This window comes from Tachyglossus aculeatus, chromosome 9 (assembly GCF_015852505.1).
Source record: "Tachyglossus aculeatus isolate mTacAcu1 chromosome 9, mTacAcu1.pri, whole genome shotgun sequence".
NCBI classification, from domain to species: domain Eukaryota; kingdom Metazoa; phylum Chordata; class Mammalia; order Monotremata; family Tachyglossidae; genus Tachyglossus; species Tachyglossus aculeatus.
The window spans coordinates 45,984,527-46,009,604 of record NC_052074.1 but is presented as its reverse complement, the minus strand read 5'-3'; the positions used below and the strand labels follow the sequence as shown (position 1 = coordinate 46,009,604).

Here is a 25,078-nt window from a genome sequence, read left to right as displayed (position 1 = left end):
CCCACTGTTGGGTAGGGACTGTCTCTATATGTTGCCAATTTGTACTTCCCAAGCGCTTAGTACAGTGTTCTGCACATAGTAAGCGCTCAATAAATACGATTGATGATGATGATGATGATTTGCACTCCCTCTCCAGCATTTTAACAGGGACCAATACTATAGTGGTCTGACATAGTGAAGCGCTGCATCGAAGACTTTATCAGGGAACCAAAGAATGCTTCCATTTGGGGTGCTTTGGTGGGTGGCAAGCATCTCACTATTTGCAAAGACAATTCCTCCAGCACCAGAAGCACACCGAAAAAGCAGCCTGAATGCTGTCAGCACACTGAGGTCCTGGGAGGAAGTCAAATTGAAAGCCGGTAATTCTCACACACCCTGAGAAACCAGGAACTCTCTCTGCAATCATCATTCCGTTTACCCGCTTTCGTGAGGTGAGACTACACTTGACTCTTTTGATTCCTCTAAATCAAATTCTTTACAGACTTTTGAAAGTGGTTCATATGTAGGTCCTCGAAACTGGCCCCAAAGATCTACCTGGAAGAATGAATGCACTCCAAGCTCAGATTTTAGTTAATTCTCTTTTATCTGATGGATTAAAATCAAAATTAGTCTTCAAATTGCATGCAGTCGGCTGGCAAGAGGTGTTTTTTCATGTGGAAAATACATGGCCATCCCAAGTGGCTGTGATTTTCCTCTTATGGCTCGGTCATTTTGACTCTTCTATTCCATCTCCACTCCAACTCCTCCTACCCTCTTCCCTGCCTCATTGAATAGCTCTGGCCATGAACCAGACAAAGCAAAATAGTCAGGGTCCATCAACATCTTCACTTTAAACATTTTTGGCTCAATTTTTCAGCCCTTATGGGTACACTGACAACTTCTAGGAACGAAAACCAGAGGCGAATGGTCATAAGGCCACAGAGGTCATTATAAAGTAAGTCAACATCAAAAATTAGGTGGGGGGGGGAAAATTTATCTTTACATCATCCACTATCCTCCTCACTCTCTCTCTCAGCACCAAGGCTTAGTGGATTCAGCACTGCCCTGGGAGACAGAAGGCCCTGGATCCTAATCCCTGCTCTGTCACATGTCTGCTGTGTGACCTTGAACAAATCACGTAACTTCTCTGTGCCTCAGTTATCTCATCTGTAAAACGGGGATAAGACTGTGAGCCCCACGTGGGACAGGGACTGTGTCCAACTTGATTAACTTGTGTCTACCCCAGGGGTTTGAACAGTGCTTGGCACGTAGTAAGCGCTTAACAAGTACCATAATTATTACATACAAATCATAGAGAATTTTCTGATCAAAGTAATGAAGTACCCAACAAACTTCATTTTCTAGCAGTCTAACATTACTAGAATTGACCATTTGGTAAAGCAAATCTTACTGTTTTATGTTGGCAGCTGAAGATTTAAAAATAAACTAAATCAGTTTATTACTTAAATGTTGAATCAAAGGGAGACTCTATAGCCTAGAAATCAAAAGTATTTATTGGGCCCCTACTATGTACACAGCACTTCACTAAGCCCTTGGGAGAGATGATAAAATTAACCATTAACCCACAGCTAATGAAAAGTATGTCAGGCTCTCTTTTAGTAGTATCTTGTCTAAACTTAAGACTAATCTGAGGAAAATATGATCATTCTTATGGGTCTCAGTTCCCATATTTTTCAAGGCCCAGAAACCATTTTACTATAGCTATAAATTCAAAATACCTGGAAAGAAAAAACCTCTACAAATTTAGAGAACTGTACACTTTGGGTAATTTTCTATTTGCAGTAGTTCCTGTTTTCTCTACTGAATGCCCTTTTTTTCAGAACTCAATTGGCAAGAGGAAGGCCTTAAGATATTTCTTTCCAGGTAACACTGTTAAAAATCATCCAGGATGTGCCACAATATTTTCAGTCCCTGAAAATGATTTTGAACCATCAATTTCTGTAAGTCTGCGCTGTTTAGACAAATGGGTAAAGTACCCCGGTGCATGAGAATAAACACTTTTTTGTAATGCTGGACACAACCTCTGAAAATTTTCTGCATTTAGATTCAACAATGCTCTTATCTACAGCTCATCTCGAGAGAGAGACAATTACCATTTCCTCTGCTTTGATCTTGTTTGTTTAACTTGACACAGTGAAGAAAGGGCTGACATTGACCAAAATCCCCAGCATTAATTTATCTCCTGCTCCACATTCATCAGTGCCAGGGAGCAGGAAAGACCTGGCAGTCATGTGAAATACACACCCAAGAAAGACTCAACAAAAACAAATCTGGCTGACCAGGAACAAATAAACACTTCCTAAGAGCACAATCAAATGGACAGATATATATTATCATCACCCGTCTTTTACTTCATTTTACGGTCTTCCCTTGAGACATCCCATATAAACGAGTGATCTTGGGGCCACTTCCACAGAGGGACAAAGAAAATTTAGTTCTGAAATGAGTGGGGAGGGAAGAAACCAGATGTTCAACAGTGGAGGAGGATGCCCCTTCCCCTTCAAAAACGGGAGTCAGAATTGAGGAATTAGAACATTTGAACCTTTACTTTCAAAAGGCTAGCTACCTACACAGATGAGAGTTTCCTTGCCTTCCCTTGGCTTTTCAAAATTTTAGTTGAAAGATAAAACACTGCATCTAGAAAACTTGTTTATTTTTTGTTTGCCACCTAATTCAAATGAACTTCCCATAGCTAAGGGATATGTCAGCGTTATCACCGGTGAAGAGGTTTACTGCCCTACTTCAACAGGGATCTTGAACCAGGGATTTATCCCCAAATCCTTTCAATGTATTCCAAATATTCAAAGGAAAAGCAACCCCATTTCCCATAGGGCCTGCTCTGTAACATATGGATGGTTCAAACCTGCCTTTTACACGCTTTAACTACCATCTAGGGGGTAAGCTGGTTTCTCAGGTTGAGTACCCCTGATAATTCAGGGATCTGATGTTCTCAGCATCCACTGACAAGCACACTCAATTTTCCTACCTCCGTTCGTAAGACTGAAAAGAGACCTCACCTGCAAAAACTCATTGAGTTCCACCTGTCCGTTTTTGTTCAGATCCACTTCATTTAGAATTTCATGAAGTGTGTTTTCATCCATCTGAATGCTGATGCTCTACATGAAAGAAAAACACAGGCCCATAAACAGGATCCATTTGGTCCTGATCCCATCCAACAGTTCACTCTTACTGAGAATTCACAGATCCAAAGAAGTCTTACCTCTAACACACGCTGAACATCAACAATGGTAATAAAGCCCTTTTTGTCTTTGTCGAACATGTGAAATCTCTTCTTGTACCTGGAAAGACAATTTGGGAAAATAAAAAACCTGCCCTCAAGCATCAAAAAAAAACCTCAGTTTCAGAAAGAAGCAAGCCTACAGGTTTGGATTTACCTGTCAATATCTGAGGGCAGGAGGCTGATCTCTGAGCGGTCGGTCAGTTGTTCTGATTTGGATTTGTAGCCCATCTCGTAATACAGAAACATCTTAGCTTTTTCGAGTTCTTCCTGCAATTTAGATTAAATAACAAGGCCTTAAGTTGTTGGGGTAAAAAAAAAAAACGTCGTACATAAACTCTGTTCTTCCACAACTTGCATTTTCACTACACATGTTGGCTACCCCAATGCTGAGGAATGCCCTTCCGGCATCGCGAATCTAGCTGGAAAGGACATGATACGGAAACAGAAGTAACAGTAAGGCACACGCCCTGTATTGTAAGAAGGTAGGCTAAACCCTGCATTCTAGGAGAATGCAGCATATTTTTAAGTTCTCCTCTGGTTTCCCACTTCCTTCTCATTCCACCTTTCTCTGCCCCCACAACTGATGGGTCCAAAAATTGATTGAAAGTGACCAAGTTTATCCAAGACAAACCACTCTCATCCCAAACATTGTGACATTGTTGCCACCACCGGTGATATCTGTCGAGGGCCTACTGTGTGCAGAGCATTGTACTGCCCTAAGCAGCACTTGAGAGCATCCACCACGAGAAGAGGACACAGTCCCTACCCTCAAGGGATTTACAATCTAAAGGGGGAGACAGGAAGACATAAATGATTTATGGCAGAGGATACAAAAGGAAGAACAAGGATAGAGCCGACAGTAGCACCAATATATCAGGATGCACTGGCTGAAAAATAACCAAATACGTACTTAGACTGTCAGCTCATTGTGGGGAGGGAATGGGTCGTCTACCACCTCTGTTATATTGTATTTTCCCAAATGTGGTACAGTGCTCTGCATACAGTAAGCACTCAATAAACACCACTGCTTGATTGTTATGTATGAGTGGAAGAAATACTTCCTTATGATAACCAAACCCAAACAGAGGGGACTAAAAGTGTACATCTGCAGCACAAGGAGGTCTGAACCATGACACAGTTCATATGCGGTGCTGCCCAAGGACTTAATCCTGGCAACTTCAAGGCACACCTCTTTTAAATGGCCAACCTGCCTCCCATAGGACTTGGGGTGACAGAGGCCCAGCCTCAAATGAGGCTCCCAAGGAGCGCTCTGAACTCAGGGAAGGAGGCTTGATGCTCAGGTGTTGAGGTGGAGCATCACATCTTGCCTGGCATTATCCAAGCAAGCACCCCCAGTGGGGATGGGAGGTGGCCGGGAGACTGAAAGGCAAGCTGGGTCCTCCAAGAGGCCTTCCTTCCCAGACTAAGCCCCCTGTTCCTCAGCTCCCCCTCTCTTCTGCGTCACCTTGACTCATTCCCTTTGCTCTCCCTCCAACCCCATCCCACAGTACTTATGTCTCTATCTATGAGTCTATTTATTTATACTGATAGCTGTTTACTAGTTTTGATGTCTGTCTCCCCCATCTAGACTGTAAGCCTGCTGTGGGCAGGGACTGTCTCTATTGCTGTAGTGTACTTTCCAAGCGCTTAGTACAGTGCTCTGCACACAGTAAGTGCTCAATAAATATGACTGGATGAATGAATGAATCATCTTTGACGTTTATCACTGGCAGTGCTTTCCCCTCCTAGATCTTCCCGTCATAAGCATTCATTCATTCGTCATATTTATTGAGCTCTTACTGTGGGCAGAGCACTGTACTAAGCGCTTGAAAAGTACAATACAAGAACAAACAGAGACAATCCCTGCCCACAACGGGCTCATTGTCTACAAGATGAGCAGAGATGCAGGAATGCTCCCCAGGGCCCCCAACCCTCTCAGCAAGGCAGGTAGGGGTGTGGGTTGGCATTTGTTGGCGGAAGGGTTTCTTGCAGGAAGGCAGGAGTGGGGAACCAAGCGCACTCTGTACCTTTTTCCTCTGTTCGCTCCAATTCAGTTCTTTCCCCATTATCTCCACAATCCTGGGCAGGGCCTCTTCGGCGGCCTGGACGTTCAAAAAGGCAAGTCGGGTGCGGCGGGAAATCATGTCCACGGCAGTGCACGCATACTCCTTCAACCCATACTTGACCTGCAGCGTTTTAAGGATAGACAGCTCTAAGTCCAGCTCTCCTCGGGACCTGGTAAAAGGTCAAGGCAGACTTCAAACTCCCTGGTCGCCTGACTACTAGCAGCAACTCAGGATTCCCCGCACCACCACCTACCAAGAGGGGGAAAAGGTCTTTTCTGGAGAATCCACTTCTAGAGCTTGCATCTCTCACACTTCAGTCTTTACAGAGCATCTTTGTTCGGACAAGTCTGAAGGATCCCCAGAACTCGATCTCTTTGATCCTGAAAACCTCCCAGAGGGAGCTGTAAGGAGCATGCTTAAACCATGCTTTGCCTGAAAGAGGCAGTGGGGGAAGGAAACAAATGGGTGGATATCTCCAGAAGAGACCTAGAAACCAAACTCCAACCCACTGCTGTTTGAATTCAGACCAGGCAAGAACCACAGACCCATGGTGGCTGACAAATCCCACTGCCCAAAGGACCATCAGAGACCTCTCCCAGATGGAGCCCCCATCTCCTACCTCGGCTTCGATGTAGGGAAATTCAGACACGAGACGAACTCCCACGATGGGCCACCTCTTTCCAGTTACACTTGCGATCTTGGCCACCTCGAAGGCTTTGTCGCCATATGTGGTGGAGAGGTGTTGAGCCACCTACAGAAACAACATTACAGTCAGCAGGCACCCTGTGCTGCAGAAGCCGTTTCTGGATTGACAGGAAGGAGGGAAAACTTGTGCGAGTTCTTTCTGTCAGTTTTCCGCACCGTGGGCAACAACTTAGTTGGGGAAGAATATTAGATCCTGATTGTGTGGGAGGAAACGGTTCGGGCTGGGAATGCTTAGCCCAGCAGTAACGCTGCTAGGCATGTATCACTGTAGCGGTGACTAATGAGGCTTCAGCTTCTTGCCGTGGTTGCGCTTAAAGAATGAATTTTGTTGGGATTAAGGTGCAGCAGGCTTGGGGGGGTCTGTTAAAAGCCAGTTAAGGATTCAGTTAAGGGAGATGCAGAGAACGAGCAGGTGCCTTTGGGACACAAGACCAAAGGGATATTGGCCTCTGTGATGTCGCTCTCTGACACTTATCTTTAACGCTATCCAGATATCAGGGTGCCTGGCAGACTCAGCGCGGTTCTCGGCCCATCAAACCCACTGAGGAAAAACAAACGTGATCTTTAACCGCAGGCGGATGCTTTCTGACGAGGCAGTGAGTGGCCCAGCCAATGAATCTGCTGCCCAGATGGGCGAGGGTGAGGCTGCATCGAGCATGGCCATCACCCACCCCTCTGAAGGTGCTATACGGTGGGCACACACTGTGGCCTAGTAAAAAGAGCAGGGAGACACGAGACCCAGGTTTCAATCACAGACACTGGCCTACTCTGTGGCACTGGCCAAATCACGTAACCTTTCTGGGCCTCAGTTTCCTCATCTGAAAAATGGGATAAGATAATAATAATAATAATGGAACTTGTCAAGCACTTACTATGTGCCACACAATGTGCTAAGTGCTGGAGTGCATACAAATTATTCAGGTTGGACACATTCCCTGTCCCACATTAGGGCTCACACTCTTCATCCCCATTTTACAGATAACTGAGGCACAGAGAAGCGAAGTGACTTGCCCAAGGTCACACCACAGACAAGTAGCGGAATCGGGATTAGAGTTTATGACTTCCTGACTTCCAGTCCTGTGTTCTATCCACTAAGCCAGGTGTATCCTGCATGGGATAAGTACTGATAATATCAAACCTTTGTAGCTACCCAAGTTCTTGGCATATAGTTCAGTGCTTAATAAACGCCAGGGTCCTTAGGACTATTATTACTGACTCTGGGCCAGAGTTTGGTCCTTAGTTGTGTTGTATTCCTAAAGAGGAGCTGGCCCTGAAAGGGTCAGCCCAAGAAATTTGCCCTGGTGAGTGCCAAATCAAGGCCAAACTGATCTAGGGTCTAGATTGATCCCACTGAGTATAGCTGACCACTGACGCACTGTGCTGTCCCTTTCAAATGCAGTGGTCCAATCCATTCATTGTTTTTCACCTCTCGAATTTTCAATCCCAACATTTTACAGTGCTCTGCACACAGTAAGCGCTCAATAAATACGATTGATTGATTGATTGATTGGAGCATCTTATTGGCCAGTGTCCCTAATGGACCAAGAAATAATAGAAACCATCTCCCAACACTTCAGACTACTTGGCAACTGGCTTGCCCGAGAAGAAATGAATTTCACTTACCTCACTCTCAAGTCCATAATCTTGAACCAACCTAATGTAGAGGGTTGGACTCCAGTCTTTTCCTCCCTGTAGAAAGAGCCCAACTGTTCGACTTGGCCCAGCATTTAAGTGGTGGGTCTTGATGGCTGCGTCGATGGTGTCTTCAGCCATAGAGCGGTATGTGGTCCATTTTCCACCTGAATAATACGGATAATGATGGTATTCATTAAGTCCTTTATATATTACAGGCCCTGGGACATGTGCTGAATACATACAATTCAACCAGTTTGGCCCCAGTGCCTGTTCCAACCAGGGCTCACGGCAACAGGAAAGGACAGCAGGTGTTTTATTCCCGATTTACAGAATGGAGACTTAGAGAAGTTAAGTGGCTTGCCCAAGATCCCAGGACAGGACAGTGGTGGAGTCAGGATTAGAACCCAGGTCTCACAACTCCCAGTCCTGGGCCCGTTCCACGAAGCCACTTGCCTCTGAATCCATCCGGGGGTCACAGAGAGTGATCAGTGGTTTTCCTGTTCCCCTCGTTTGCCAATTACTCTTACTAGGTAAGAACGTAACTTTTAACCTCTCCCTTGAAGTTCTACCACCCCTACTACATTTGCAGGGTCCCATCCAGCTCGGCTTGGGCATTATGTTGGGGCCCAGCAAGAACCCCAGAAGCCCCAAGGCAGAATCGCTCATACCTGCGATGGTGACAAGGCCACTGTCGCTGATGTCGACCACGTGATTACGAGAGATCGACTGGGTGTCTTGAGAGTTGGGGTCGGTTACCAGGGGACGGATCCCACTCCACGCGGCCAGGACATCTCCTCTTCGCACTGTGGAGAAACCGAGTCCGTGAAGAGGAAGTCGGTGGGTGAGGGAGAGGGAAGTATGCCCATCTCATAACGCTTTGCTCTGTGCCCTGCTGGCCTGCTAACCTCTGCCTGGGCCATCCCTTACACCTGGGACACCCCTCCGATTCACTTATTTTTTCAACAACCAAATTCATTCAATGGTATTTACCGAATCCCTACTGTGTATACCGCACTTTGAAAGAGTATAATAGAGTTGGTAGACAGATCCCTGCCCTCAAGGAGATGATATGGATGTTGTGAAGTCTCCCCAGATAAGCTTTCTTTTTGGGGACTCCCAACCTCCCCTCTAAAAGATTAACCAGCCCTTCCTACTTTACTGCCTACAAAGGCTGCTCAGCACCTACTGCGTTTTGTTACAGGGCACTTCTTTTCATAGCTCATGACTTCCTTATGTCCTCTGCCGCTCCAGGAAGAATTTAGGAAACCAGGATGGATTTGAGGAACAGAGCGCCCCTGCCTTCACCCCCTAATTTGGAGAGGGGATTCGTATGCATTCTGCATTCAGTCGTAATCACTTCACCATTCTCCCTCAGAGAGACAAAAAAAAGCAAATCTAAACCTAGTCCTGAAAGACAAGCCTGAAGCAGGAAAATTGGTTTAAATTCTACAGCAAGATTAACTTATCCACCCATTTAACATTTCAATAAATTCCTGCCTCAATATGCTTTGTTACGTAGCTAAACAAGCTGAATAAAATACATCCGGTCAACCATCTGGCAGAGTTGGTATTGTTTCCAGAACAATACTGCTTTTCCTACTGCTAATCCACAACTGATTCCAAAGAAATGATCTTGATTTTCTCAGGTCTGGGCCACTTGGAATCCCAAGTAAGGTACTGTTTAGATGCATTGCCTCCAAGCCCAGCTCAGTGAAAGACATCAGCTTCCTTGTATAGAGTCCTGAAATAAGTCTAGATTTTACAGGCTTCTACCCTCTGAGTGCCTTGTACAATGCATTGAGCTCTTTAATCATTCAAGAAATATGACCTGGACTCAATTTACATCTTAAGCCATACAGACATCCTCTTGCCTGATTGGTTAAACCAAAACTTGAGAAAGGCACTTCCCCTGTCCAAACGGAGGGATTCATGGTTGTGCTGGGATTGGATTGGAGAGTTTACTCCAGCTTGCTTCACGTTGCCTTAACTTTGGGGTTTCAAACTAATACAAATGCAAAAACCAAAATGGTGCCATCTTAGAAATTAGTGAAATTATTACTACTATAGAAATCCTGACGAATTCTGGCAATATTTCATTTTAATTAAAATCCCCTCCTTAGCAGCGGCTCAAGCCTACGGCCTGAAGAAGCCATGGGCTTCTTTAAAAGTGCCAGTCCCACATTGTGACTCTGATGCACAATGCCGTGCCTTGCCCTCCCTTTAATAAATATATATAAATATATATAAATAAATAAAAATAAATACGATTGATTGATTGATTGCCCTCGTGATAGACCAGCTCTCCTTCTTCTCTATAAGGGAGCACTGTTATTCTCCAAGCCCAGTTCTCTCCAGGAAGCCCAGCAGATGGCCACTGGCAAAGTGGGGGCTTCCCAGTGGGAACAGCGACCCAAGTCAGGGACTTGTTACTGACATGCAGCACGAACAGCAAGATTCTCCATCGGTTTCCAGAAGCCCCCTTCTTCCTGCTCAATGTGATCTCCTGAGGGCGAGCTACAAAAGATTAGGTCGATCGGGAGCCGATTGTAGGCAGGGCATTTGGCCAGGCTCCTCCTTGTGGGTAGGGATAGTGTCTCCCAACTCTACTGTACTATTCTTTCCCAAGCACTTAGTACAGTGCTGGGTACACCATAAGCATCCAATAAATACCACTAATTTGACTGATTCATCTCCTTTTGCAAAAGACACCCTGTGCCCTGGAGAAGCTTATGGCCTAATGGGGGGCACTGGCCTAACTCCTTCAGAAATACCAGAGGCCACAAGAATCGCGGTTGGAGCTGAGTGTTTTAAGGCTCAACCCCATCCCTGGTTTAGTAATCCCTGACTTGGATTCACCTACATTCAACACTAACCATCTTGGAAACTTCCACACACACCCAGTGGCCCGCTTACTTTTCAAATTCGGCACAGCAAACGAGACCCATTACCACAACCATTCCGTTGCTTGTTCCATTTATAGCGTACGTAAAATTGCCCGGCTTTCCTACCTAGCTGGCTATTTACGAGTGTGTTTTTGGATGCTGTTTTCCTATGTTTGCTTCTCAAAAATCAATATCGGCGTGTGAAAATATCTAAATGAACACGGGGGGAAAAGTGTCAGAAATCGATACTTCTCTACCGGCATGTTTAACCTGGCGAAATGAAGTGTTAATCGCAGAAATAAGATACCATATTACATTTATAAACTAATGAAACTAGAAAAAGCAAAGCGCGTGACACTATAATTACACAGCTGGAACTCATCCAAGCCTGTGTACGTTGATAACCCTGGTTCTGTCTCTGGCAGTGAAAAGGCAGCTCTGCAGTGCGTTGATATGACCAGCTTAGCTGTTAATTGAATAACAGGCAATCTATAAACACTGCTAATTGCACGTGTGAAAAACTGTGTACAACTCGAGAAGCTGACTTCCAAAACACCCTCGAAAACCTCCTTGGTTTGGTAAAGCCCTGCGCAAAAACTCTGTCTTCCTCAGCACCTTTAAGTCACAGCTTGGTCTGCCCACCACATCCCTTTGATTAACCTCGGCACAACAGACATAAGGATACATTTTTCAAAGGATCATTTTTCTCCTTAACTCAGTACAAACATCAGAACTATCAACTACCCATCTCAAGGAAGAACGAACAAGTAATCTAAAAACTTTAGCCCGATGTGGGAAGCTTTTGAAATGGTAAAAGACAACACGGTCTTCTTCCCAAAAGGAAAAATGACTTTCAGAATTACTCTGATGCAGCTCACAGAGGGTCACAGCTGCTGGGAACAGCATGGAGTGTGAAGACTTGACACAGAGGGTTTTTTTTTCCTTCCTTCTCCAGGGCATAGTCATTTGGGGAGAGTCGAATGGTGGTGAGAATTGTATTTATTCATTTTATTTCACAGAAACTTAAAAAAAAAACCCACTTGATTTCACTTCAAGAGTGAAAGCAAAGGCCACAGAAAGCCGGGACAGAGTCAAGAGCGAGAAGAGGCTGCAGAGTCCACCTTCCTCGTTCCCTAGGAGGCAAACTGTGTGGCTCTATCAGAGTCACAGGGGAAAACAGAGATCTGGACAGCTCACTGAGAGTGATGCTGAAAAGACAGCCTTATTGCTGTGACCATCTCAGAAGGCTTCGTAGTCTGACAGAATCACCACTGAGAAGATGGGAAAATTAGTTTGGGAGGAATGACAGGCACAACTGGTGTGTCTAGAGAAGAGACTAGAGAGGTAAAGGGAGCCAGCTTTGAGATGATGGTCAGAAATGCTGGTTTCATATAAGAAGCAATGGGAAGCCTTTGGAGCTTTGAGGGATATCAAGCTAAAAATTGAGAGAAGACAGGCCTGACCTTTATATCACAGGGTCCTGGTAAGCTCAATGTGGGCAGGGAATGTGACTACCAACTCTGTTGCAGTGCACTCTCTCTAGTGCTTAGTACAGTGCTCTGCACACAGAAAGTGCTCAATAAATAGGACTGATTGATAGGGTTCACAATATTAAGGGAACTTCAATGTTGGGCAAGCAGACTCAGTCTGTGTTGGGGTAGAGGCAAAGTCTGAGAAACCATCTATAGACCACAAGCAGATCAGAGCGCCCCGAGCCCAAATCTCTGAGATCCTATGGATGCCATAAAGAGCACAGGAAGGAGACGGCTATAAAACACAAATGTCTGTGGATGGTAAAATAGAGAGAGGCAGGGGGCTGTAGGGGCGGGGCGGGGGGGGGAGTTCTTTGGGATAAAGACTCACAAGAACTTGAGAAAATATGATCTTTTACAACCAAGTCCCCTTTCCAGGGAAATAACAATCACTGGGAATGAACCCCAACTTGTGCAGAATTTCTATTAAACACAGCAAGTGAATTGATGCCCAAACCTCCCATTTGTGTTGTATGATAATTGCCACAGGAGTGGCAGATGCATCTCTTAGGGGACAAGGATAGGGCTGTAGCCGACCAATCTTTGAAGTAAAATCCCTCATTAACCAGGGAGGGAGGGAAGGAGAGAGCTCCACGAAGAGAAACTTTTTCCTTTCATCAGACCCAGAGCTGGGAGATCTGGCCCATCTTCCAGCAGGTTCCTATTGCAGTGGGGGGTTTTTTGAATACAAAATATGCATTTGCTATTGCTTTCCCGTGGGGTAAAACATCTGTGATATTTTAGCTAAAGGACTTGTACGTCATCTGAAAGGCTTTTTCTTAGAGACTGTCTAGTTTATATTGTTTTTCCTGTCACTGTAACATCTGTGATATTTTTCTTATTCTTTTATTATTATTCTTGTGCACTGCTATTGTGTCTACTCTCATGCTCTTTTAAGTATTTTGTTATTTGTCCATTTGTGTCTGCTTGCCATCCTCATTGAAGATAAACTCAAGACTGTGATTTTACTGCACAACCCCCAATACTATTGATGAGAGTGAGGTCAGACCCCTTTTACCCCGCAACACGACAACAGGTTCCACACAGAGTATCCATCCTGCACAAACCACTGACTTCCACGGCAGCAGCACCTCCTCTCCTGGAGGTGATCAGGTTGGGGCTGAGGGTCCTCACCTGCTCACTTAGTCTGTCTGGGGGAACAGGAAGTTCTGTGATCTGGAGCTTACTTCTTCTCTGGCACCATTCAAGGGAAAATTTACTGAAATTGAGGGCCCTGGGTGACCTCTTCCAACTCAGAGGGAAATAAAGTCAAGGATTTGACTCTAAGTAACAAGATCATACAGAGACACTCCTTTCTTGCATTCTTAAAAATACATGCTTCCATCTTTTTGCGATAGTGGAGTCGAACAATGAATTATAATCAGATAATTCTAGCAAATCTGCTGACTCCTCCCCAACTGGCAGGTAAGACTGACCCTGAATGAGGTATGCTATTAATAAAAAGAGCTCCAGTCTCTGCTGCAAATCTGATCGGTACAAGTGGGTGGCAAGACACTTCCATCTTGCCAGGCTAATCTAACCGCACCACTGCCGCCCCCCACCCCCTGCAAAAAATAATCAACTTAATCTCCCTTTCCAGTTACACTGAGCTCTCGCCAACTGCAGAAATGGCAGAAAAGACCCTCCCTCTCAGTGAGACTTAGGCCAGTTCTGACACAAGTTGTGATCCTGGAGCCAATAGCTTCCAATGGCTTCCCAAAATGCAGTTCAGTTTCCCAATTTAAAGAAAAGCAGCACTAGTTGTCACACGGTTGTCAGAGTCATTATGGGCTGCTGCTCTGCTCATGTCAGAATTGCTGGGTGTTCATGCCACTGCTGCACACACAGCCAGGCTAACAAGCTGTCATCAGGCTAGGGGGGTCCAAAGTCACTTCATAAAACTCTCGGACCCAGGAGAGGGTCTGGAAGAGGGATGTTCAACCAAGGGTACCCTCCCTTAGGACAATACCATATCCCTACATAGTGAGGCAACACCACTTTCTCTCTTCTTAGGAGGTGGGCAGAATAGGGCTCGATGCTTCCCAGCTGACAACAGCTTCCAAAATTTGAATCCAAGAATACTGCCTGTGATAATATTATCGCCAATACTGGAACGACGTGTTGGATACTCTTCAGCTGCTTTCAGCAGCCATTACCACACTGCCCAGGGACAAACAAGGGTATAAAAAAACCAACATCGTCCCTCAGCACCTCCATGTCAGCACAATTTATTCACTATGCTTCCTTTCCCTATAACCCACTTTCAAATAGAGAAGACAAAAAACTAGTGGCAACGCTTTACATTTGGCTGCAATAATAACCCAGAATTGAGCTGGCACCTAAACTGGAAGAGGAGAAGGTACTGAAAAACCTATTACCCAAATCCAGTCACCCATCAGGATAACTAGTCATTGAGCAGAGTATGTTTAGGTGTACTGTTCAGTGTGCATAGTGTGTCTCTGTACTCTCATTCAGTTAAGGGGCTCACAGGTCCAGGAAAAAAATAACTTACCTTCCACATCACAGCTCAGATAGTTGCGCACTTCATTCAAAATGAAATTAATATCTTCATCCGATGGACTGGGGTGATGGGTAACATCCGTTGGGCTATCAGTAGTCCCAGCTATAGTCATCTTTTCCCAGGGTAAAAAGAAAATGACTCGGCCATCACTTGTGGCTGGATCAAGCAATCCCATGCTTTCAGGGCTGAGGGAGGTAGAGGTGCAGTGGAGAGAGGGAAGGGAAAAGAGGTGGAGGAGAAAGGGAGAGAGAAGGGAGGGAAAAGAGGTGGAGGGGAGAAGAGAGGGAGATGGGATGGGGGAGAGAAATGGAGAGAGTTATTCATTTAAGACAACTAAATATACAATTTTCTATTCCACCTTTTCAGGAACAGTTCAAATCAATGCTGAACATTAAAGTATTAAAATGATTATTTTAATTTCCCCGTCCATTTAGGAATCTGTAAGGAAAAAGTAAGTTTACTGGCAGATCTGAGATCTACTGTGCATGTAGTTTATTTTCACGCAGGGAACAGAAATGAATGGCAGATGATCATTAATGCTCTTCCCACATCAACAATGAAGGTCAAATTTTTAAAAAGAAGAAATGGAACTTCCAAATAGCCAACGTGCATCTAATTATGAAACACGCAAACATGTCCCACGTACACTTACAGGAACATTGCTGTGGTTACAATGAACATTGGTGTTTTTCTGTCATCAAGGGCCTATTGTGAACACTCTTCTTCCTGAGTATCCTCACAGTACCTTCACATGGTAAAGGCTTTGGCCTCCACGGAGATTAGACTGAAAGGGTAAATCATCCTCATGGTCCCTCCCCAGGAGGAAGGGATGCTTCCCACTGGAACATCAGATTCAAATGACATTCAGAAATGCTAGCTTCTGGAAACTCTTTGGGCCTTGAAAGGTTCCTTATTCCTGGGACCCTAGGTGGAAACAAGTCAGGTTTCTCATAGCACAGGCTGTTTCAGAAGTAGGGACGTTCCAGAGGGATTCCCTAGGAAAGAGGTTCTCACTGGCTTCCTATTCTGAATTAAGTCACAAGGGCTGAGCCCTTGGATAGAGGGGAAGACATATGGCGGGGGCTGGGTGGGGGTGAAGTGGATGGGGGTGGTGACCCTCCCCAGCCAGGGCCTATTCAAGAACACCAAAATCTTCACGAGTATAGGCAACCGATGATTTGATCAAATCAAATCAGAAGCAGTGTGGCTCAGTGGGAAAGAGCACGGGCTTTGGAGTCAGAGGTCATGGGTTCAAATCCCGGCCCTGCCACTTGTCAGCTGTGTGACTTTGGGCAAGTCACTTCACTTCTCTGGGCCTCAGTTCCCTCGTCTGTAAAATGGGGATGAAGACTGTGAGCCCCACATGGGACAACTTCATCACTTTGTATCCCCCCAGCGCTTAGAACAGTGCTTTGCACATAGTAAGCGCTTAATAAATGCCATCATCATCATCATCATCATCAAATCCCAATGGTTGCATGCCCTTCCAGGCTGTAGACACTCCAAAAAAAATAAAAATCAGTGATATATTCACTCTGCTTATGCCTGAGACTCTGGAACCAAATCGTAAAGGGATTCCAGGGGAGTGGGAACAGCAATTTTGCAACTGACTCTAAAGAGTCTTCTTGAATTGGATAACTATCCTTTCCGGCATTTCTAAGGAGGGAGAGAGGCAAGCCAGAGGAGTGACCATCTGACTTGGCATAGTGAAATGAGCATGAGACTGCAAGTCAGGAACTCTAGGATCCTCTTGCATAAAATAAGGATGAGATACCCGCTTTCCCTCCTCTTTGATTGGGGGCCTCGTGTGGGACAGGGAATGTGTCTAAACTCCTCACCCTGGGCTTCAAGGCTGTCCATCACCTTGCCCCCTCCTACCTCACCTCCCTTCTCTCCTTCTACAGCCCAGCCTGCACCCTCCGCTCCTCCGCTGCTAATCTCCTCACCATACCTCGCTCTCGCCTGTCCCGCCATCGACCCCCGGCCCACGTCATCCCCCGGGCCTGGAATGCCCTCCCTCTGCCCATCCACCAAGCTAGCTCTCTTCCTCCCTTCAAGGCCCTGCTGAGAGCTCACCTCCTCCAGGAGGCCTTCCCAGACTGAGCTCCTTCCTTCCTCTCCCCCTCGTCCCTCTCTCCATCCCCCCAATCTTACCTCCTTCCCTTCCCCACAGCACCTGTATATATGTATATATGTTTGTACATATTTATTACTCTATTTATTTATTTTATTTGTACATATCTATTCTATTTATTTTATTTTGTTAGTATGTTTGGTTTTGTTCTCTGTCTCCCCCTTTTAGACTGTGAGCCCACTGTTGGGTAGGGACTGTCACTATATGTTGCCAATTTGTACTTCCCAAGCGCTTAGTACAGTGCTCTGCACATAGTAAGTGCTCAATAAATACGATTGATGATGATGATGATTTGATCATCTCTTATGTACCCCAGCACTCAGCCCAGTGTTTAGCACATAGTAAGTGCTTAAGAAGTACCATAATGTCATAGAAAGACAACATTTTCCTTTAAGTTTTTGCCAAGTAAACCACTTCAAATAGGGACAAAAGTTAGGCATGCTTCATGTTGGTATTTCTTTATGCATTCCTTGTTCCAGAAACACTTACAGACTTAAAAAAGCACTCTCAGTGGGTCTACCAACACATCAAGATTTCAATCACATTTTTGGGATGAGAACCTCAAAACTGAATTCTAAGGAGGCACTCAAAGTTTATATTGGGTTGTGCTTTAAGAGGTTTTTTTAATGAGTTTTAAGAAACTTCATTCATGTATTAAGATACAACAAAGCCTGGTCTTTTCTAGATCGGGAGTTCTGTGAGCTACCTGTCATTGTTAGTATCAGAAGAAAACTAACTTTAACTTTTAGAGAAAAATTGAGAACGAGGGACTTTCTATTAGTCCGGTAGAACTAACAAATTTCAGGAATACTATCACAGAAGAGTTACAAATGTAGCTGTGTCCTCAATGTGATATTAAAAATTTGAGCCCAGAGTAAAGAGCCTGATTTAATTCAATAGATAATGAGGAAGGAAAGTCAAAACTCTCTTTGCCATCACTCTTAGTATTCTGCAAATCTACTAAGCACTTAGTACAGTGCGTGCCCAGCACACAGTGAGCACTTAAATGCCATTAAAAATATTTAAGGCTGTGGAGGTAGAATGGTGACCCTTGTTCCATATTTCAGCTACAAAACATATCACTTGGCATGAAACCCAGTAACATACACAGTCAAGTGCTGAACAGCTGGCACTGTGGCAAACTCATATTATTCATTCAGTTGTGTTTATTAAGCATTTACTGTGTGCAGAGCATTGCACTAAACTCTTGGGAGAGTACACTATAACAGAAACATGCCCTGCCATACCTCAAGCACAGCCATAACACGCCATGCATGCTGCATATGCACACAGCCATTTCTTCCAACAATGCTTTGGATTCTACCCAGGTTAGAGGAAAGTTGTTTGATTTCCTAACAGCAGTCAATCAGTCGACGGTATTTACTGTGTGCAGTGCACTGTATTAAGCGCTTGGGAGAGCACAATTCAAAAATGTTGGTAAATATGTTCTCTGCCCTTAAGAAGCTTACAATCTAGTGACGGGAGGCAGACTTCAAAATAAATAACCTTATGGCAGAATTGACAATATTGTACAAGGTACTAAGACATGGGAGCCTGAAACTCACTAGGAAATGAGGCTGCCACTTTGCCACTCAGGGTATTAACCCTCTCAGATCCTGAAACACCAGCTTGCCTGAAAGAGTTAAAGCCCTTGAACTCCCTCATCCAGCCTAGCAATCTCCAGTGAAACATTATTTTCTCAAACGTACAGTGCCTGAATAATCCCTTGAAGGTATCGACCACAATGAACGCTGCCTGTGAACTTATTTTGTAACTAACCCGATAGCGCTCAGCTTAAAGAAATTTTAGGAAAGCCATTCACTAAGCCAGGCAGCTGCACCTCTAAATGGCCATCCAGCGAGAGACCAGAATTGGATGGTGTCTGTTTCTTCGTGGCCGAGAAGGGCAGGAAAAGGAGACGTAATTGTGAAATGGTGAGTGGTGGTGACGGCATATTATCAAAATCGCTGGCAAAGATGCTAGCAGCCAGCCTGGTCCAGGGATCACCATCTCAGTCAAAACGGCTTATGTGCCCAACTCAGGCAACAGTGTTGCCGAATATTGCTGTAGCAATAACTACAAATGTCCCAGAAACCAACTCTTTCAGCCATCAAAAAGTAATATTATTCAGGCAAAAGTGGAATATAAAGACACCAAATAGACTGGAAGCAAGAAAGAGACATCATAGTAATAATGATGGCATTTGTTAAGTGCTTACTACGGGCAAAGCACTGTTCCAATAGCCACCTACATAAAGCCCGATGGTCTGGGTGTTGAGAAGATAATGGCAAATATGAACTAGACATTAAAGAATCCACTAGGAAACATTTGCATGGCATCAACTTGAAATGATCCAAGTCACACCTAATTGAGAGAGAAAAATCTGTTTATCATAAAAGAATCATCGTACAAGATTCCACCTAGGCTTTATAATGGATGTTACCCACGGTAAAGCATGTACAATGAAGCGACGCATAGATCTTGTCCAATATGTATGATTCATTTGGCACTAGGAGAAAAGGCTTCTGTTAATTTATGCATGTGTCTGAGCTTAAATGCAACGACCATTTTTCTCATGCCGATCATTGCTTTGCTGAAGTACCCTAATTTAACCTAAAATCAATTTATTGTTAACTACTTAGCAATCAGTGGTATACCTAATAGTTTGTGGGGCTAGGCACACTTTTATGGAAGAAAAAATATGACCACTTGTCAGTGGCAGACACCATATGCTGGCGTGGAGAGAGGAGATGATTAAGTTTCATAAATTTCAGACACTTGGGGTATACTGTAGCTGCTTTTGGAAAGCATCTGGCTGGGTCCCTGATGAAAATACCAAATCTGATCTTGATCTCTGAGCAAAGGAATGTAGCGCGAAGGGGAAAAGGGAAACAACATTTTAGGTTCATTATGGTACTGTTTTAAAAAAAAAATTAAAAACTTCCATTTCGTCTTCCATTTTCTGGAAATAACTGCCTGGTGAGCCTAAAAGACAGTTAGTTGCATGTATTAAAGACACATGTGACTGGTTTTCTGCCAATACTGCTGCTGGAGAGCATGAAAGACCTCCAAAATGCAGGCTCAACAAGGGGCTGCAGTGCAGTCCATGGTGCTGAACATGACAGACAACAAATTTACATATCCTCCAACTTAACAATGTCTTGGCTCTAGTGTCCCTAGGGTCTCCAGGCACTTAGTGGCCTAAATCAGGCTGATCACACTCAGATCACACAGGATTACAGGATTACTCAGACAAAATTGGCAGGAAACCTGCACTTTGAATAAACTTCAGAAACTGCCACCTGAATCCACCCGTCTAGCTTCTAGACTACAAGCTCGTTGTGGACAGGGAACGTGTCTGTCGAGTCTTTTATACTATACTCTTCCAAGCGCTTAATACAGTGATCTGCACATAGTAAGTGCTTAATCAATACCACTGATTGCTCAGCTTCTGTTGCGCTAGACACAAACTCCCCAGTTGATCAATGATTCTTACTGAGTATTTATTGTGTGCAGGGCACTGTATTAAACAGTTGGAAGTGAACCCTTAAGAGCTGGCAGGTAGGTTCTGACACATTGCCATCTGTAGAGTGGTGATAAGGTACCCTGCCCATATTCACAGGTCAGAGGACAGATACAGTATCTTCCCTGAAAGGACTCTTGAGTTCTTACAAAGAGGGGTACTCTAGAAATCCAAGGTACATTTACACTTGTTATTTTGGTGAACTCGCGATGGTCAGCCAGAACCAGTCCTTTCAGAACAGTTAAATGCCACCTACCCCACATTTCACAAGTCAGAGTTATGAGGCCAGTTTGACGAGTCATCCGGTATTCTGAGGTTAACTTACAACTGCTTTCATTTCAAACACTTTAATTATTGAAAGACTCTATATGTTACTAGATATAGAAGAGGAGTGACATTTTATTTCCTTTCTTGACAACTTTATTCACCTCATTTAAGTGGATTAAGGAGTATTCTAGAGGCTGACACCCATCTGAACAGCCTCCAGTGTGCCTGCTGCATTACTAAAATGGCATTTCTTTGGAGGGTATTTCCTCCCCTACCCTGAAAAATGTGGCTATCATTCCCTTGTCCCTACCTTGTTCACAGGGATGTTGACAAAAGTTATACACACAGAGTTGGACAGATAACCTTGAGAAAAATATGGTATAAGGATCATAGATGGAGGTTTTTCAAGCATTTGGGAACTTTAAATTATTTAGCACTTTGAGATTGAGTGTGGTCAAGTGGCATTATTGGGCTAAATCTAAATATTTAGTAAATTCAAACAATGTAAATCAAACAGATCTTTTTTTTTTCCTTCCTGACCATTCAATGAATTCTGTGACACTGAAGGAATTGGGAAAAATACACTTTCCATGATACCAAGTTCTCTAAACTCTATATAACAAAGCTGACCTCAATTTGCTGGAGATTTTTAAAGTTTGAGCAGAGGGGCTGGGTTTACAAGTAATGGTTGACATGGATTTAAACAAGAACCTTCCCTCTCCAACTTAGAAATGGATACCCAAAGGAGAACACTGGCATCCCCGCCCCCTCCCTACCCCCGGCCATATATGCAAACTCTCAAAAATGTATTTCTTGATGTCATTTGCTGATCAACGCCAACGTTTCAAAGAGACACTGAGCTTGCCGTGCTTGCCGTCTAAACTTGAAGAGGATAACCAAAAACTTCCATTAGACTGCAAACTCGTCTATGGCAGGGTTTGACTCTCTAACTTCTACTGAATTAACCTGACAGTGGTATTTATTGAGCACTTACTGCGTGCAGAGCACTGCACTAAGTGCTTGGGAAAGTACGAATACAAGACCGTCGGTAGATGTGATCGCTGCCCACAAGGAGCTTACAATCTAAAGGGGTGCTGAATGCTCTAAAGTACCTAGAACATAACTGTCAGTCAGTCAGTACAGTGCCTGGCACACAGTAAACCTTTAACGGATACCATAAAATAGAAGATGGGTTTACCTGTAGTAACCAGGCATCACGATATGCACCCCAGCACTGGGCTGGCAGATGTTCGCTACATTCTGATCATCCATTTTGCGCACCGTGTCTGTGAAAGGGCCCGTAGCATTGATAACACATTTGGCTCGCACATCAAACTCCTGCCCTGTGAAAGAAAACCGCATCAATCACATACCCCATTTGTTTTTCTGCTCACTGACGCTCTGGATTATTAATTTATCTATTAAACTAACCCATAACAAAAGGTCTTGTAGGCCTCGCTAAGTGACAGGAACAGCTGGAATTATGGAAAAACCACACAAAAGGTTTCCATCTGGGGTATTTTATGGAAAAGCCCCAATCGGAGAAAAGAAAGCGTGGCACTTCCTTCTTCTGGCCTCCCACTCTATTTTGTTGAAATGCCCGGGATCGGAGAGTCAAACGGGAGGAAACCGTGATGGGAAAATAAGCTGTTTCCCTCCTGAAACTAAAATCCACAAACAGGGTTGCTGTGAGATACCCTTTCAGAGTGTCGGTTTTCCTCCCCAGAAAGGTCTAGATGCAGAGCCTTGCCCACACAGCCAGAGACCCAAGGCTCGAAGGAAAACCTCACAGGCTTTAAGGATGATTGACACTAATGACATGCCACAGTACTCTGGAAATACACTGCTGTGTCAGTTAAGTGAGATTTATAAACTCGGCCTGTTTGTTTCATTTTCTTAATACCGTGTTTTTATACAGCAAACAAAACTCATTCATAGCTCTGGTTGGGTTTCCACTTTCCCCTCCCTTTTACTATCAATCAAAAAGCAATAAAGCTTACAAAGCTAACTTTTCAAGTTCCACCCGAATCAGGGACGGCAAGGGGGTGCTGCTAACGAGGGTCTCCGCGGCTCAGCCTCAACGCGAGAGGAGCGTTAACAGCTCTGAGGTCGGGAAGCAACTCGAGATGGAGCAAGGGGAGCTGCTGAAGCGGCCTGGGAGGCGGAGGCTCCGAGGCGTACCCGTTAGGACGTCTTTGCAGCAGGCACCGCTGATGCGCTCCTTCCCCGTCTGGGGATCTGTCTTCTTCAGCAAGTGCAACACTTCCGTGTAATTGGCTGTGGCAGCGCCGTACCTGGCAGCAGTGAGCGCGATGGCGAGGTTCATCCGTGCGTCGTTGTGCTGTCCTGCAGCAGGGGACGGAATCGGGGGAAGGACGTGAGTCACCTCCAGCCACTGACTTGTGGGATGGAAGCGTGTCAGAACCGATCTGTCACATCTGTCCCTGTCACACTGCATAGCCGTGATGGCCGCGGTCAGGTCTAACGGGGATTACTGACAGAAACACCGTGTGTTCTGGGGCGGACCAAGAACAAGCCAAATACAGCCTCGTTTCGCACGCAGATGTTTCTGAAATCTCCATTTTTCTGTCCAATTAATGACCGACATCTGCACACCGCAAGACAGGAAATTAGCGATTACATTCATCTTGGCATCCTGCGGGTAAACGAGGAGGTCTTCCCCATTCCAGGCAGCCCTTAGTTCAAAGCCCTACTGAGAAGCAGCGTGGCTCAATGGAAAGAGCACGGGCTTTGGAGTCAGAGGTCATGGGTTCAAATCCCCGCTCCGCCAATTGTCAGCTGTGTGACTTTTGGCAAGTCACTTAACTTCTCTGGGCCTCAGTTCCCTCATCTGTAAAATGAGGATTAAGACTGTGAGCCCCCCGTGGGGCAACCTGATCACCTTGTAACCTCCCCAGCGCTTAGAGCAGTGCTTTGCACATAGTAAGCGCTTAATAAATGCCATCATTATTATTATTATTATTACTGAGAGCTCACTGAGAGTTTACCTCCTCCAGGAGGCCTTCCCAGACTGAGGCCCCTTTTCCCTCTCCTCCCCATCGCCCCCCCCCCCACCTCCTTCCCCTCCCCACAGCACTTGCATATATTTGTACATATTTATTACTCTATTTATTTTACTTGTACATATTTACTACTCTATTTTATTAATGATGTGCACATAGCTATAATTCTATTTACTCTGACGGTTTTGCCACCTGTCTACATGTTTTGTTCTGCTGTCTGTCTCCCCCTTCTAGACTATGAGCCCGTTGTTGGGTAGGGGCTGTCTGTACCTGTGGCCAACCTGTACATCCCAAGCACTTAGTACAGTGTTCTGCACACAGTAGGCGTTCAATAAATACAGTTGAATGAATGAATAGTTTGGAAAGGGAACCCGAGCAACTACTTCTGAAGACTGGGCTGAATTTCCACTGCTCGATTCACGTTGTGCGTGCCCTCCGTGAGACGGTGGGCTCTTCAATACCGGAAGCCAAGGCTTAAGCATCCCCTGAGATCTTCACCAAAAACTGCCTTTTTCTTCCCAGGGAGGCTGGCATCAAGTTTCGAGTCAAAGCTCCCTAGTGTGGATCGTCGAAAAGGCCTCCCGTGAGGTAAGAAATTAAGTGGAGCAAAATTTAATTACAGAACAATTCTTACCTGTATTGTTAAAGATTTATTACCGAAAAACCCTAGTTAAAGAAAACGAAGGGGGAGGGAAAGGGGGAAAGATGATTAATCACTTTAAAATACTGGCATCACTGGAGACTTTTTCTATTTATTATTGCCACTGAAGTTAACGCTGACCAGGAAGAATTACTGCACATTGCTGGGGCCAGGTTCTGTGTGACCTGAATAATTAATTCCATACTACTAGATGTATGGAGGCAGGGTTCAAATTCCCACATGTTGGGATCAGTTCTATCAAGGTATTACTGATAAAGGGACGCATTTGTAATGGATATTGTTGTTGATTTATGTTGCCAGCATACCAAACATTTAGTATAAATGGTTTATGGAAAGTTTCTTCTTGGGATTCTGTCTCAGCCCTGCCGAACCACTACACAAGTAATCTGTTCCAGCCAAAAGGGCAAAGTTATAAAAGGGGATCGATGCTCTGCCCCTCCCCCAAGCACCTCCTCCTAACACGGCTGACAACTGATGCAATCAGCCAGAAACTTTTATTTTCCAAATTAAATGCTCTACTAAGAGTAGGATGGACATTAGAAACGCAAGGTAAGTAGTTATTGAGCTGGCATCAATAAAACCGCACCTCGGAAAGGGGTGAAGCTATGGAGGGAAAAAAAAATCAGCGAAAATTAAAAAGTGTGTGAGCGTGCACGCGCGCACACACACACACACACACACAGCTACTATACAGGCAATTAAATAGCGGAAAATTCCCCCAAAGCACAGCCATATCTCCATGTGGGATCCTCAAGGACAGGCCAAGAGACCGAAGTTTTCCCTTACGGGTTCTCACCCTAGAACACGAACATGCTCTGTAACCCGTCCCTTCCGTCGCTCCACCCTGGGGCTCATAATCAAAATGATAATCTTGATTGCCTGTGCTGG

General features: G+C 44.8%; 1 protein-coding gene across 3 annotated transcripts in view; it reads right to left on the bottom strand.

Annotated features, from left to right (window-relative positions):
- The window catches only part of GPD2 (glycerol-3-phosphate dehydrogenase 2), a 117,807-nt gene that overhangs the window by 2,854 nt on the left and 89,875 nt on the right, over positions 1-25,078 (bottom strand). For all 3 annotated transcript variants that reach the window (XM_038751001.1, XM_038751003.1, XM_038751002.1), the window contains exons 7-16: positions 22,688-22,852; positions 21,705-21,849; positions 14,574-14,767; positions 8,316-8,450; positions 7,636-7,811; positions 5,927-6,058; positions 5,269-5,427; positions 3,396-3,508; positions 3,221-3,299; positions 3,018-3,116 (exon numbers count right to left, since the gene is read on the bottom strand). In XM_038751001.1, the coding sequence (XP_038606929.1) occupies positions 3,018-3,116; positions 3,221-3,299; positions 3,396-3,508; positions 5,269-5,427; positions 5,927-6,058; positions 7,636-7,811; positions 8,316-8,450; positions 14,574-14,767; positions 21,705-21,849; positions 22,688-22,852 (1,397 nt within the window). The remainder of the gene's footprint in view (positions 1-3,017; positions 3,117-3,220; positions 3,300-3,395; positions 3,509-5,268; positions 5,428-5,926; positions 6,059-7,635; positions 7,812-8,315; positions 8,451-14,573; positions 14,768-21,704; positions 21,850-22,687; positions 22,853-25,078) is intronic.